The sequence below is a fragment of the Chroicocephalus ridibundus genome, chromosome 11 (assembly GCF_963924245.1).
Source record: "Chroicocephalus ridibundus chromosome 11, bChrRid1.1, whole genome shotgun sequence".
NCBI lineage: Eukaryota > Metazoa > Chordata > Aves > Charadriiformes > Laridae > Chroicocephalus > Chroicocephalus ridibundus.
In genome coordinates this window covers 14,420,200-14,435,592 of record NC_086294.1, presented here as the reverse complement: position 1 = coordinate 14,435,592, position 15,393 = coordinate 14,420,200, and the positions used below count along the sequence as shown (strand labels likewise).

The window sequence follows — 15,393 nt, the reverse complement described above, 5'->3', positions numbered from 1 at the left end:
TTCATGCTGCAATTGGATCTATTTAAGCCTCAGGATTTTGTTCTACTTGGAGAATCCCATTTCTCCCAGTCACATCCCATCTACAAATACCCACAGTTGTGTGTGTTATTTCAATAAAGCAGTTTAAGGTAATTAAAAACATGCTTTTTCACTGCTTAGCAGGACTTGAAAATCATTTTAGGGGAGTTAAAGGTTCTGCAGTTCTGAGTTCTGTCTCGGGTGTACTTTTTGCTTGAGGTATCCATCCTTGCTCTGCAAAAGTGAAGAAAAACAGTTCTCCTTCACTGTTCTTTTGTTGCTGTGTAGGCCCAGGTAGCACTCTGGTGCTCCATAAACACATTCTTTTCTTGTCTCAGATCACTTTTGGTTTTTTTATTAAAAATAATTAAATATTTTGCATGCTTTTGCATTTTAAAATATCTCATTCTTCACTAATGCGTATTAGTTTTGATTTTTTTGGAAAAAGTTACTCTGAGGAATTAAATTCATTACTCAAATTATTTACTTTAACACAAATTGTAGAACTATTATGCTACTTGAAAGATGTTAATTCATTTGATCTTCCTCTAAAAACCGTGAAGTTACTGCACCAATTACTTGATCTTGCTTGAGGTGGAAGGATCTAAGCTAGAAATGTATTTGTTCAGATTTGTGCAGAATTTAACAGGTGTGAATATTAAAAATTTTAATGTACAAAGACGACGGCTAAAATAGCTTCAAGGGATGTAAGTTATAATGCAGATCTTTTTAAAAGTAACTGTGCAGAAAGCTTATTCCCAAAGAAAGAGTGTTTATACAGTGTGGCACCAAACACCAAGGTGAATCTGGAAGCCCTGAACAGAGCTGTCAGGTAGGTCAGTGAAACTGAGATAACTGCTCTTTGCTCTCAAAAGGCATTTATTTTGTCTTTCAGAAAATAGTTTAGCCATAATACCTTTTTTAATGATAAAAATCACCTGAAATCCTTTCCTAGTGATACTGGTCTTTGTTCAGTTCGGAGCTCCTTATTCATGAGAAGTGTTTGTTAGTTACCAAATTTGTGGTTTGATTAATATGTAATTCCATTAACACGCGTTTAAAATGTTGAATCACAAATAGGAAAGCTCCTAACAATTCACTAAAATTGCTTAAAAATATGTAAAGGGTTAATTCACAGGTCAAATAATCTGAAGTGTGCTCTGATCTAAAATTCCTATGAACTTCATCAAAGCAAATACTTGGCTATGGGTCACTGACCTTCACTAATACTTGTTCTGATCTACATAGGAACAAGTTTACTGAATCAAAAACATTGCTTAATTTATGTTCAGATTGCTAAATCGATTTCTTCATGGTCTGTGGTAGAATTATTGCAGTTGTGCTTTGCATTTATAACGGAAAAATAAGTCTTGAGGCCATAGACCGCAATATGCAGCCCTTCTGCATGAGAAGTTAACTCTCTGACATAGCAATGGTGTATGTTTTCTCGATGCTCAGCCTTCCACCTCTCAAATTTATGGGGTGTTCCTGAAGAGGTTTGTTTTCTGAAATATTTTTAGTCCTGACTACAATAGTTAAACATGCGCATGCAGTCTGAAATTCCATGGGTGTAGAACGAACTAAAATAAAATCCTGATTAAAATAAGGACAAGGTTAGTATTTAACTGAAAAGCTGGAACTTTCCTGGTCTATATTAATTTTGGAGAATGCTGCTGTCACTTTTACGTTGTGAAACTTCTCATAGGCTGGTTCCAGAGGATGCTGGGAAGCTCTTGGAGCTTCTGGATGCTGCACATGGACTTCTGTGGAGCTAGGAGGTGCAGCTTCCCAGAGCTGAACCATCATAGGACTAAATCCTACTGAGTGGAATATATGCCAAAGTACCTGAATATATAGAGCTCACCACTCTGGGGTGATATTTTTGGACAAGCTTTGCCTCTGCCTTCAGCAAGGCTGATTCCATGCTGAAGGTGGACATTTCAGAGGTGACCACACTTCATGGGCAGCCCTGTGCTGACTTAGAAGGGCTCTGAGTTGCACCAGGTGGTGCAATCTGGGGTCACCTCTCCTTTCTTGAAAGGAATTCTCAAAAATGTAGCTCTGCCAGTTATTGCCAGTGGCAATGAAGGGAGTTTCCAGCATGAGTACAGCAGAAAAGAGACGTAACCTGTATCTGAGATAACCCTGGAGTTCAGATTTGAAGGAGAACTTGACCAGGAGATTCTGATGGAAAGCCAGTGGTACTACTCCACTTGGTCTCTACAGAAAGTAATCCACACTAGTAGCTCAGGCTGATTTTTCAGCCTACTGGGGTATTTTTACAAATATTATCTTATTATCTTATTAAATCTTCTTTAATCTTATTAAATATTGAAATTTGGCAGCTAGCTTTCTTTCTCCTGTTCCCTGCTTTCTGTGCGAGAGGCTGCTTTTCTGTAGGTGCCGAAGCCAAGCTGGTTTTGCCATGGTTCCTGGGGCAAGTTTCTCACCTTCTCTTCTCAACCTGTGGTGCTGCAGGTCTCCATTGGCTCCTCCAGGAGCAGGTCTCCCATCTGCTGCGGGGAGCTCCTCAAACACAAATCAGCACAGTGCTATGCCTCAGAAATAAAACTCTGTAGGATGTTTTCCAGGGCACTGCTGGCAGGTAGCCTGAACAGTATTGTCCTAGCTGGATAGTGTGAAAGTAGAGAATAATCCTGTGCGTGTACATGTATATTTGGTTTGTGCTGAGTTGTTAAAGGAACTATTTGGATGTCACCGATTGCTCCTGAGCAGTTACGGTACAGACTGGCAGGCGTCCTGGGCTCTGCTCTGGGCTACAGAACCAGAACTGCTGTGTGCTTTTGTAGAAATGCTTAATTGCTTTCATTTGGCTTTCACCCCGTGCTCTATCTTTGCCACCCACCCTCCTATTTAAGAAGTCTCATGAGAGACCTGAAATCTTTGCGCAGCACCGCAGTGCTCCTGCAGGAGAAGATCCGTGTCCCTGGGGAGGCTCCTCCGGTGCAGGGCTCACAAGTGATGTTCCAAGTGCTCACACAAGTGGCTCTTGCAGATCATAGAATCATTTAGGTTGGAAAAGACCCTTGGGATCATTGAGTCCAACCATCAGCCCCACTCTACAAAGTTCTCCCCTACACCATATCCCCCAACACCACATCTAAATGACTCTTAAACACATCCAGGGATGGTGACTCCACCACCTCCCTGGGCAGCCTATTCCAGTGTCTGACCACTCTTTCTGGGAAGAATTTTTTCCTAATGTCCAGCCTAAACCTCCCCTGCTGCAGCTTGAACCCATTCCCTCTTGTTCTATTGCTAATTACCTGTGAGAAGAGACCAGCACCAACCTCTCCACACTGTCCTTTCAAGTAGTTGTAGAGAGTGATGAGGTCTCCCCTCAGCCTCCTCTTCCTCAAACTAAACAGTCCCAGCTCCTTCAATCGCTCCTCATAAGATTTATTCTCCAGGCCCTTCACCAGCTTCATTGCCCTCCTCTGCACTCGCTCCAGCACCTCGATATCTCTCTCGTATTGAGGTGCCCAGAACTGGACACAATACTCAAGGTGTGGCCTCACCAGTGCTGAGTACAGGGGGACAATCACCTCCCTCCTTCTGCTGGTCACACTATTCCTAATACAAGCCAGGATGCCATTGTCCCTCTTGGCCACCTGGGCACACTGCTGGCTCATGTTCAGCTGCTTGTCAATTAGAACCCCCAGGTCCTTTTCTGCCAGGCAGCTCTCCAGCCACACTACCCCAAGCCTGTAGCGATGCATGGGGTTGTTGTGGTCCAAGTGCAGGACCTGGCACTTGGCCTTGTTGAAGCTCATGCCATTAGCGTTGGCCCATCAATCCAATCTATCCAGGTCTCTCCGCACTGGTGTGTTTGTTTTTCTCCTCTCCGTGCTGCAAGATGTTTGCGCCTCTCTGGTGCCCCTGAACTGTCTGCCCTCCATAGGGAGCAAGGCACTGCCGGCGTGCAGTGCTCGCTCTCATTTGCACTCTGACAGCACAGTTCAAGGGTAAACAAGACCAGCTGTGCCAACGCTATTTCAGTTCCTTGATCATTTTTACCCACTATGTTTGTTACCTTATTTTGCTTTATGCCTTAAATTATACCACCAACCTCAAAGTGTCATGTGTAGTTATACTAACACTTATTTTTAGCCTAATGAATGCAGCAAACACGCTCATTTCTTTAAGATACTGTAACTTTCTTACTGGCATTTGGCAGGTATGGGCTGCATAGGATATCCGTAGTCTGACTTGTTCATTAGTTATTACTTGCATGGCACGTGAACCGCTTAAAATCTCCAAGTAATAAATGTCACTTTAACCTTCACTGTGACTGCAAACACCGGGTCTTACCAGCCCTTCAGTGCCATCCCGCACAGGTTAAAGCATCCCTCTGGAGTCCACTCACAGCCTCAACTGCACTTGTCCGGAGCTATCAATTACTGCTGAAATTCCTAATTATCTTCAGATTCTTAACTGTTGTTTCCCTTACTGCTGCACCTGAAGACCACAGTTGGTTATTCCAAGCAGCAGGGGAGTCATGGGGATGATTTTGTGCTCTTTTCCCCAGCAAAGTTGTATTTCCTTATCTGACAGGCTACAAAAGGAGTGCTGGGGGAAGTAAGGTACAAAACTGCAAAGGCTTTTGGTAAAAGCTTTTACTTCTAATTCAAATAGAGGCATATTTTCAAAGCATGAGCTTGGAATAAAACAGGTGCAATGTATCAATTTTATATGCAGTTGAAGATCTAATATCCTGGTGTTTATTTTAAGAATTATTATTAGTAATGTATTCTCTACCGCGTGTGTGCTCTTCCTGCTTGTAAGTCAGTTTGGAGAAAGGAAGGAAAGAATCAGATTTGAATTAGTATCTGTCCTGGGCTCCAGCCTGTGCCTGTTTAAAACATCGATGAAGGTAAAGGGAGACAAGACTTAAATTTATTTTTGTACCACTTCGGTATGTACTGATAATTCACTCCTTGTTACCTGCAATTTATGTGGTATCCTCTTGGACACAAGAGGGAATTTTTTCCACAGTGAGAACAATCAGCCACTGGAATAATCTCCCCAGGGAAGTGGTGGATTCCCCATCATGGGACACTTTTTTAAGATTCAGCTGGACGAGGGGCTGGGCCGTCTTGACTGGACTGTGCTTTTGCCAAGAAAGGCTGGGACAGCTGATCCCTGAGGTCTCTTCCAACTTTGTATTCTATAATGTTATTCCTGTGGAAATGAGAAGCTTTTGCCTTGAGTGTTGGTTATTGGAGTATCTGATTCCATGGCAGTTCATGGTGCTGTGGAATATTTTCATAGTATTTGGAAATACATGTTGGGTTCCTTCCTCTGCATCCCCAAGCCTCGCCTACCCCCTCCTGTGTACCCAGAGGGTTTAATAAATGCTGTATCTTATGGGATGTCTGACGCAGTAGAAAATTTGAATGTTGGGTTACTTGGAACAAGGCAGGTACTATATAGTTGAATAACAGCATCACATTTGAAGAACTTTAGCTTACATAGATGTTTATGGTTCAATAGTGTCAGGGATTGTCAGGATGCATCTATAGCACAAGTTAAAGATGAAACAGTGCCTTACAGAACCAAAATACTGCTTCCTTTATTATTATTTTTTTCAATCTTCTGGTAAGATGCAGTGTGTGATACCTCTTGGTTGTCCTGCATTGCCCGGCCTGCTGGGGCTATCACCATCTAGCTAACGGCAACCAGTACCACCAGTTGCTCCAGGGATGCCCTCCCTGCAGTTTAAGTGGTGCCTCGGATGCTGCTGACCTGGAATTTTGGTGCTGTAGCTGGAGGTAGGCAGTGCTTGGATGCTGTTCCCAGGGTGCCCGGCTCTGTGCCGAGCTGCGGCACGGACTGACCGCAGGAATCAAATCTCAGGAAGGTTTTTTTTTCTCATGTCACAGTTGAGCAACTGTGAAAAATCGTAGCTAGGTGGGGAAATGCTGGTATATTCCTGAAGCAGAGAGTAAGACCAGAGCAAAATGTCTTGCAAATAAAAAAGAAATCTAAGGCAATTTTAACTTGGCTATGATGTGGCAGAGGGTTACACTTCCAGATATTCTGTTCAGAAGCTCCTTAACCTTAAAAGGGTAAATATTGACTATTTTTTTTCCAAATGTAGCATCTTCTCCCTTAAAAAAAGGCTATAGCAGTAGTTTTTAAAGGAAGACAGTTCTACTGAAAGGACTTTCTACCATCAAGCAGGGGAATTCTTGGTTTTGTGGTTTTTGTGGTTTGTTTTGTTTTTTGTTTTTTTTTTTTTTTTTTAGATTAGGAAGGGTACATCAGCAAATTTGGGATTTCTAAAATAGGGATCCCATGAGCTTCCGTATGACAATGTGGAAATTTATGGAGTTATACCTGGGTTTCTCATCTGAAGTCCAGAAATAGTAGTGAGTAAAATCAGAGATGCAGCAATTACCTCAATTAGCAGCCGTATGGGTGAGCAGATGATACTGTGTGATGTGAGACATCAGAGCTTCTCTCAATGTTTATACCAGACAGGACAAATCTAAATTGCCAGCGTCTGTACTGTTAGCAAGCTTTCTTTAAACAGCAGTGCGTGATTTATTTTCTTCCTCATGCCTGGCTCAAAAAAAAAAAAGTGGATGCTCTCTGCCTCATTAGCATCTTTTTTTTTTTTTCGAAAATATACTGTGTTTGTGGCTGTAAACAGAGGATCCTGATTGTCAAACTGAGCTGTGTATTAGTAATAACCACTGCGGCTGCTGCAGTCTGGATGCAGGATCACCTAGCCCTGTACTGGGTGTCAGCATAATTTTCTTGACCCCTCACTTGAGATAAGGAAGAGCCTGCTCTGAAGGGGGGGGAAAAAAAATCATCATCCCTGGGATGATAATCTATTAATAGGAACAGCCACTTGTTATTAATTTGCGAAATGAGTCAGGAGTGTATATTTAGAAATCGTACAGCAGTTAGGCTGATCCTGAGAGCAGGTCCCTGGAGACGTGGCGTGTGCAGGGGTAACGTCTAATTTAGCGACAGACCCAGCGTGAGCCCAGCTGCATGTGCTGAATTTGCTGTATCCCCCTGCACGAGGACTGCAGCCTCTTCCACGGAGTGGCTGGTAAGCAGCAATACAGGCAACCTGTGGATCTGGGACGTGTTACCTGCTCTTCTGCATCTCTTCCATCTGCTGCATTAATTGGGTTGTTTTTGGGTTTTTTTTTTGGCAAAGTCTCCTATGTTAACCTTTGCTTATGGTCATAAAAAAGTGACTCCTTTTGGCTAAATCTACATCCATATTAAAGGGCAGGAGACCGAAAACACTTCAAGGTAAGGTTATCCTAGGAATTGCTGTCCTTGAGAACGGTTGGTAGCTCTTTGGTACCAAACTTGGTACAGGTTAAGCACCATGCTTGTGGGGGCAGAGGCTGCTAACAAAGAGGATGGCAAACGCACAGCCGTATACAAATCTGTAAATACTGGTCTGCAAATGGGGGAAGGTGGGAAAGAAAGAGGACTACAACACTGCTGTGAAGATTTGCACCTTAAAATACTACATTGAGCTATTGCTCAGTGATTCCTGCTTGTGATGTGCCTCTGTGTCTGGGTTGTACGCACTCATCCTCGGGTTTTAGTCAAAGGAAAACTAGGAAGAAATAGCAGACAGGAACCTGTCTTTCCTGATTTCAGGCCTAATTGTGACTGTTTGATTACTTACCTCGCAAAGCATGCTCACTTTTCAAATTAGAACGCAGGAGATTGCATGTGGCCACATGTGGATGTGCAGGGACAAAAGGAAGAACAACTGTTACAGAAAAATCAGGAAATGGTCCTTTTCCCCCTCCCTGTTGGTAGGTTGTCTATGTACACTGCCCATCACTTATAAACCAAGTATAAAGTATTATGTAGCTACTGTAATTTTTAAGTGCTAGGCTCTGCATGTATTTCAGAGCCATATTTTAGGGCAGAAAGCCCTGTCCTGTGCTCCATCTCCTGTTGTGCCCCACAGGACAGCACTGGGGCTGTGCTGCGAGTCCCCCGTGTGTGACACGAACGTGTCCAGCCCTGAACTGGGGGACCACGTGTATGACAGAGCATGTGGGGTTGCTGTCGAGCCGTGGACTATTTTAGCAGTGGGTTGGCGTATTTTTATTTTAGACTGCTAAGGCTGTGTATAATACATACTCTACACCTTCATGTCTACTCCACAGCTGCAGGATGCAGGTTCACGGGTTGCTTTTAGTCATGCACAGCAGCTGCTACAGATGTGACTTTATACATACATCAAGCAATTATTAGGTGTCTAGAATCTATGACACTTTTTTAACCTGCTCTAGATGTTTAATATTATCTGCCTAAAGGCTGGATTATTTAACTCTCCTAGAATTGAGGAGAACTTCAAGAGCAGCTTATTCCTGTCTTGTCCCCTGTCCCATGGGTGTTTTAAAGCGTTTGAGAAGCTCTGCTTCCTACTGTGCTTCCTGCAGACAGTCCAGGACCATCTTTGTTTCTGAATGACCTCCCCGTGCTCATGCTGCAATAATAATTTCATGTAGTTAGAGCATCCCCATGGCTGTTCTGTCCTGCCTGCTTGTTCCTTGGCTGGAGAGAATGTGTGGATTTTTATTAATAGAGGTTGCCCTTGAGGTGTGGGAATTAGATTTCTGCATGGCAGATTAGTCACCACAGTTCGGTACAGCGATTTCTTGGGCTTCGTAGATCATTATTTTTCCAAATTAGAAATTAGCCCTTCAGTGCATTGGTCTTGCCTGTAGTTGTAAACGTAAGAGGGACGTGCACGTGGTCCCTCCTTTCCCCCCTCCCTGTTTACTTGAGTGCAGCTTTAACAAGTGAAAATTATTAAATGCTGATTAGCATTGGTGTAATAAAGTTAATCTAAAGTGATCTTAACAGAGGAATTGGTGTTCTTAGTGTAGTGGTTGGTGTTCTGTGTTTCCTGGGCTTCCCTTGCTAAAGACATCCAAGAGCAGCACCCTGAAGGGTGCAGGGCACCAAGGCTCCAAACAGGGCTCTCCAGGAAACTTGACTTTGCTCAAGCACAAGAGATGAAGCCAAATCTTCCATTATCCAAGAGTGCAAAACCACCTATAAACTGAAGTAAAATACAATATTTGAGACAGAAAACCTTTGGCTGTAGAGTGTTTTGGTGGAAATTGGAGCCTGAGCTCGAAAGTGCTGTGTGCTCCCTGCAAATGGTGTGATGTCCCCTTTTCCAGTGATGTTGGGAGATGAGACCTCCTGCTTCAGCTGCAGGAGAGCAGAAGGTCTACAAACAGGAATTTGCAGGACAAAGAGTATTGCTGTGTTGTGTGGTGCACAGGATGTTCTTTCTGGATATATAGGACAAATCATAGAATGGTTTGGGTTGGAAGGGACCTTAAAGATTGTCCAGTTCCACCCCCTGCCCTGGGCAGGGACACCTCCCACCACACCAGGTTGCTCCAAGCCCCGTCCAACCTGGCCTTGAACACCTCCAGGATGGGGCAACCACAGCTTCTCTGGGCAACCTGTTCCAGTGTCTCACCACCCCCACAGCAAAGAATTTCTTCCTGAATGTAGATATATTTTTATACAGAACTGTTTAAAGGCTTTATTTACACTGATACCAAACAACTTGAAAGTGGTTTTGCTGCTTGGATCCATCATGAATGATTGTCAATAAATCAGTTTGCAGCACAGTGGCTGCCAAGGACTGTACTATCTTGTGTATTCCCTCTGCATAGTTGTATTTTAATGCTGCACAATGGAGTTCCCCTGTTCTGAATGAAATCTCATTCTTCATTCCAGAAGCGTTCTGTGCGTCCGTGGGACCATGATTCAGCATTAATCAGGAGCCCATCACACAAACCGGCTTTTATGCCTTGGCAGGACATCCCGATGCTGCTTCTGAAAGCCTGGCCCTCCCTTTTTGTAAGAGCAGAAACGGGCTTTGTGCGAAATGGTTGTTAAGTTGCAAAAGGTTCGGGCAGGTGTTTGGTGGGCAACAGGCAGCAGCGATGGGGGAGCAAAGCGGTGTGACAGCGGGCAGCAAACTGTATTTCTGATGTTTGTTTTGATGTTTGTCCCTCCTAATCCAGGTGGGATCAATAATTGTACTTGATGAAACGGTATCCGCACTCATGCGCTGAGACTGGGTTGGTTGGTCCTTTGGAGATGCAGCTTTTCAGGAGCTACGTGTCTGGTGAAAAGCGATACCGGAGCAAACATACTACATCGATTTCCACATAACAATGATGAGGCACTTCAGATACGGAACAGAGGGGCCTTTTATTCTGAGTTCAATTAACTAACATTAAAAAAGAGGAAAATAGGTGCTAAAAGCGAACCTTGACAAATAAAACTGTTGTATTGCATTAATGAAATGCTATTTAAAAATGGTGCTCATGAAGAAGCTTTATGGAAGGAATGAGAAATCTGAAACAATTTTTTTCCCTTCAAAGCGTATGATTTATGCTCTGATAAAATTAGATTTTTAGTTAAAGGAATTTGCAGTCATTAAATGGTGCCAATGAAATAAGTCTCATTTATAACCATCTGCTTTATGGCTTCTGCAGAAGAGTGCTCCTCAGGCAATGCATCCGAGAACTTTAATGTCATTTTTATCAAAATAGTTTGGCTCTCTACGGGTAACACTATTAAAGCCTCCGTGTGATTTTTACTTGAGAGCGGTATCTCAGACTTCAAAGAAAGGGTGACTACTCCTTTTTGTGGAGAGATTGCCCAAGTCATAGCGTGCAGGACGGTGCCGTGCCTGTGGCCAGGCTCGCTGGTAGTGTCTTAGTGGTATGTTACATCACTAATAGCAAGGTTTTATGTTCAACATGCCCTAAAGGAGAAAAATTAGCATCGTTTCTTCTTTTCTGTGCTACAGAAGAGAGAAATTATTTGGCTGAGGCAAACTAAGAAAAATTAGAGTCCTTGCTATAGTTTACTTTACCAGAGGGATAGAACCCACCGTTGTGTCTCTACCTGGAGCTGGTGCCTTTTTGGGGCTGCTCTTTAAGCCCTGCCATGGTTGCCAGGTATTTTTCTCATTTCCTGTTTTTCTGCGTACTCTCCTGAAATGTGGAGCACTCTCAGCGCCATTGGCCTTTTCTCCATGGAAGGGGACGTTTTGGGGGACATACCCAGTGCTGATGCTCTCCCAAGTAACGAGAAGTGACGACTTGGAGCCTGACCTCACATTCTGCCTTTGCATTTCTAACAAGCTTTTCCTCTGAATCCTGCATCTGTTTTTTGGGGTAGTTTATATTCATTAGAGGTTAGAATTATAAGGCGAACAGAGTAAAAGAAGGGAAACTTTGAAGACCATCCTTTGTTTTTCACAATGTCTGTGCAGTTCCTTTCATGGAAATACCAAAAGGGTATTTAATACAAGTGAGCTGACACTTGAATTTTTTTTTATAGAGTGTGATTGTCTTTTTTTTCTTTTGATCAATGTAATAGTTGTAATTAGTTTTAGTGTTTCTAAGCTTTTGAACTGCAGAGAATTCAAACAGCTTGTTAAAGTGAGGGACTCCAGGGGAACTTTAGAAGTACTCTTTCCTTTTGCATATATTACATGTACACGGCTGTATCTGAATTTTTTTTTATCCCATGCCCCACCTCTCAAACTAATATTTTGAAAAGCTGTGAGAGGTCCCTGGAGTATAACTGTCTACGCAGCTCAGAGCTTTGCTGCCTAAAGAGGATAAATGCTTTGAAGTCAGTACTAATCCTGAATGCCATTTTACATATTTCTTAAGATCACTGAGGTAGCTTCCTACAGGGAATAACGACTTAGTATTTTTATAAGCAAATACCCATTTTTTTTGTTTATTCCCCTCAGCTGACTTCAGAGTGCCGAGGAGACCACTTTTGATCCCTCTTGGTTTTGGTGAAAGCTTTGTTTTTGGGAAAGCCCCCCCCCCCCCCCCCCCCCCCGCCTTCCCTGGCGGAGTCCTGGGAGAGGGACAGGAGACAGGAGTGTTTCCGCAGGCAGCGCGCGAATCGCTGCCCCACTGCTGCGTTGTGTGTGTGTGTGATATTACATCCTCAAATGAAACACCTCCTTCTGAGTTACCCGGTGCTGCCTGATGTCTGCAGGTGAGGGAGGTGAGGCTTTCAGGAGTTGGCTGAGCAGGTCCTGATGTTACTTCCATACACTGATTACTTTTTTTTTCTTTTGTTTCTTCCTATCTTCTTTCACTTTGAAAAGCTCTGTATTCTTTGCTGTGTGCTCCAGCGGCAGCTTTTGGTATTTTTGATTACCCTGTGGCAGGCCACTGTACAGCAGAAGGGGACTGTGGATATATTTCATTAGATGCCTAGCACTGTACTTTATTTCCCTTTGTCTAAATGTGATCTGCAGGGAAGTACTTGATTTAAAAAAAAAATCAAAAGTACTAATAAAATCATAATACGGATCAGGTGTGCCAGAAAGCTCAGATGTCTGGGGAGGCCATGTGTTATTGCCCTACCGAAAGGAGGAGAGAAACAAACCTTTTTGTTATTTCATTCTCTGATAAACAAACATCTGAGAAGAGTGAGCACAAAGGGGATGAGATGAGATTAAACAAGGCACATCCACAAGAGTAACAACCTGCCTTAGAGGCTTCTGGCAGGGGACTGGAGAGCTTGCTCCTCTTCCCTGTGTCTGTGCCGGGGGTGCCATGTTGGAGACAGTGCCGGGGCCTGGTGGCACCTTGGGGTCTTCCAGGTTTAAGGTTGCGCTCGGTGGGGTTAATCCTGCATCAGCCATCAGTGGACACTGCCCAGGTCAGTGGGACTTCAGGCAAGATGGTCTTTGAGTCCCCTGTGATTCCACTATTTTTAATATTGGTTGCAAGAAGTATTCTGCTTTGTTCTTTGCTGTGAGGGTGGTGAGCCCCTGGCCCAGGTTGCCCAGAGAAGCTGTGGCTGCCCCATCCCTGGAGGGGTTCAAGGCCAGGCTGGACGGGGCGTGGAGCAACCTGGGCTGGTGGGAGGTGTCCCTGCCCATGGAACTAGATGATCTTTAAGATGATCTTCCAACCCAAATTATTCTATGATAAGTAACTGGAATGATGGCAATTATAAATATTTGTAATTAATACATAAATAATGTTACTGCTTGGAATTAAATATTTATTCCTCTGGAGTCTCACCATTAGTGTAAGTAGATAATGTTGTCTGGGAATGCAATACCCTTTGAGACTTCAGGCAATGTCTCTTAAAAAGAAGTTTCTTTATTAGAGATGGTAGTGAGGCTTTGCAAGAAATAGGGCAAATGACGGAGGTGTGCAAAGATTGAAATGAGCCCTCAGCTCGAAGCGTGAGTAGTCCACTTGCTTTGAAATTATTCAGGTATTTGAACAAGCATCTGCTAAAAATATCTGTAATGGCTCCTCCCTCCTCAACCCTAAATCCTTGGTATAGTAACAATAACCCTCCCAGCTGCTCCCTTTTAACATCAATAGAGGAAAAAAAAAATTCTTTTTAAAGAAAGATATTGTGCTCTACCGTGTAACTTATCACTGAATGATGAATCATTTTAGGTGATATATCGATCCATTACATATCTGTGGACAAACTGAAATGTATGCTTGTAATTACTCCTCCGTTATTGTGTAGAGCTTCACAGACGCTTCTCTGGGACAATGACTAATGTTTTTAGGGGTTTCTGTTCATGCTGCCTTTGAAAAACTCTTGTATTTTAAAACAAAAAACACACAAAATTCTTTTTTTCCTTATAGGACGCCAGAAGGTTTGAAGTTACAAGAAGAAAAGGTAGGAAAAAAATACAGTTTTCTTTCAATGTGTGTGTTGGTGTTGAATATTCTTGCAGTAACTTTCTAAAACAAACATACTTTACACACTTGAAAGAGTGTACTGCTGTGGGATTTCAAAGAGGCTGCCTCCTAATGCTTGCCTGACAGTTCTTAGTGTTGCAAATTGTAGATTTTCTTTTTTTCAATGAAAAGTTGCTCTTTCAGCACGGAACAGCGTGATGGTGCTGGGGATGGAAGTCAAGGTTTGTTGGGTGCTGGAAGAGGATCTGTGCTCTGACCTTGGAGCATTTCAGGGAGCAGAAGGTCTGGATGAGGCTTTCCATGCATCAGCACACTGCAAATCCACCCCAAGGTGCAGCAGTGGTAAATGGGAGTTGTGCTGGTGCCTGGATCCTGCTCCTGTAAGCTCCTTTGTGTTGGTAACTAATTGGTTGGTGCTGTGAGAGGCTCTTTGATGGTTCCCTGCAGCTGGGTGAGAACTGGCCATCAAAGAGCTCAGTCTGGTTATCATTAATTCTGATTTTGTTTAGCAGATGTTTTCTGGATCAGCAGTTGCTTGCCTTATCTGTCTCGGTGTAACACAAAGTGGGTGGCACTCTCCTGTTCAGCAGATTAATACATTCCCCTGGTTTGTTCCAGCAGCTTCTTTAATTTATTCAAGCATCCTGTGTATTGGGAAGAGGTTGTAACTGCCACTATTTGACTGCATAAATGAAAAAGGTCAGGTCCAAGGGTAACTTGTCATCTGGGCAAATAATCTCCTTTTGGGTTTTTGTGGTTTTTTATTTCTGTGTTTTTTATGTGGTTGTTTTTTTATTTTTTGCTGTGAGGCTGAGGCAGCAGAGAAGCTGGAATAAATTAAATATATAGCTGTTGCTAAAGATGAAAACTGTTTAGCTCAGGTTTCTGGCATATGTGTGGTGTTGGTCAAATGTCTGCCACACTTCATGAAGAAAACCAGTTTTCTTGGACTTCCGTTGATCTCAGACTGAGGAGGGCTCTTGGATGGTTCGAGGTCGCTTTGAGATGCGGAATTGCATCCTGGCATCCTGGATGGGGAGACGTTTCGGTCATGCCGTAGCTACAGAGTGTGTGGTGCAATTTGGTATAACATGGAGAGTGAATCCGGTCTTGTGAAGATGGACTTTGTGGGTAAAATTTTGTGGAAGTACCCCTGGGCCTGTTTCAGGTCTGATTTGGCACTTCAAAGTTTACTTCCCAGTGAAAGTAACCAACACCAACAAGAACTTAAGAATAGCAATTTTTGAAAGCAGGGTTGAGTTTACAGATCACGTGGCTGCTTGGAAAATGTTGCTTCAGAGCAATAACTGGATTTTGAGATCATTGTCTCTAGACACCAAATTTCCAGGCTCAGGCTGATTTCCCATTGCCTTCAGAGGGTGGGGTGGAGGGGGGAAGCCATACCTTTTTTCAGAACTGAGTTGAATATAATGAACTTCTCTGTCAGAAGGCTTCTTAGATCCATGGATGGAATGGAGAGAAAGAGATGGGAGTTAAGCCCAATTTATCTATAGACCTTACACCCAGCAACGCAATCTGTGAATAATCAAGTATGTCTGAAGAACTGCAAACTCAGAAGTCAAGAAGAAAATGCTAACAAACATGGTAAATACATCTT

The 15,393-nt window shown here is 43.2% G+C and overlaps 1 protein-coding gene across 3 annotated transcripts in view; it reads left to right on the top strand.

The window, feature by feature from the left end:
• The window catches only part of FSTL4 (follistatin like 4), a 243,501-nt gene that overhangs the window by 7,151 nt on the left and 220,957 nt on the right, over positions 1 to 15,393 (top strand). For all 3 annotated transcript variants that reach the window (XM_063349320.1, XM_063349318.1, XM_063349319.1), the window contains exon 3: positions 13,719 to 13,752. In XM_063349320.1, coding sequence (XP_063205390.1) covers positions 13,719 to 13,752 — 34 coding nt within the window. The remainder of the gene's footprint in view (positions 1 to 13,718; positions 13,753 to 15,393) is intronic.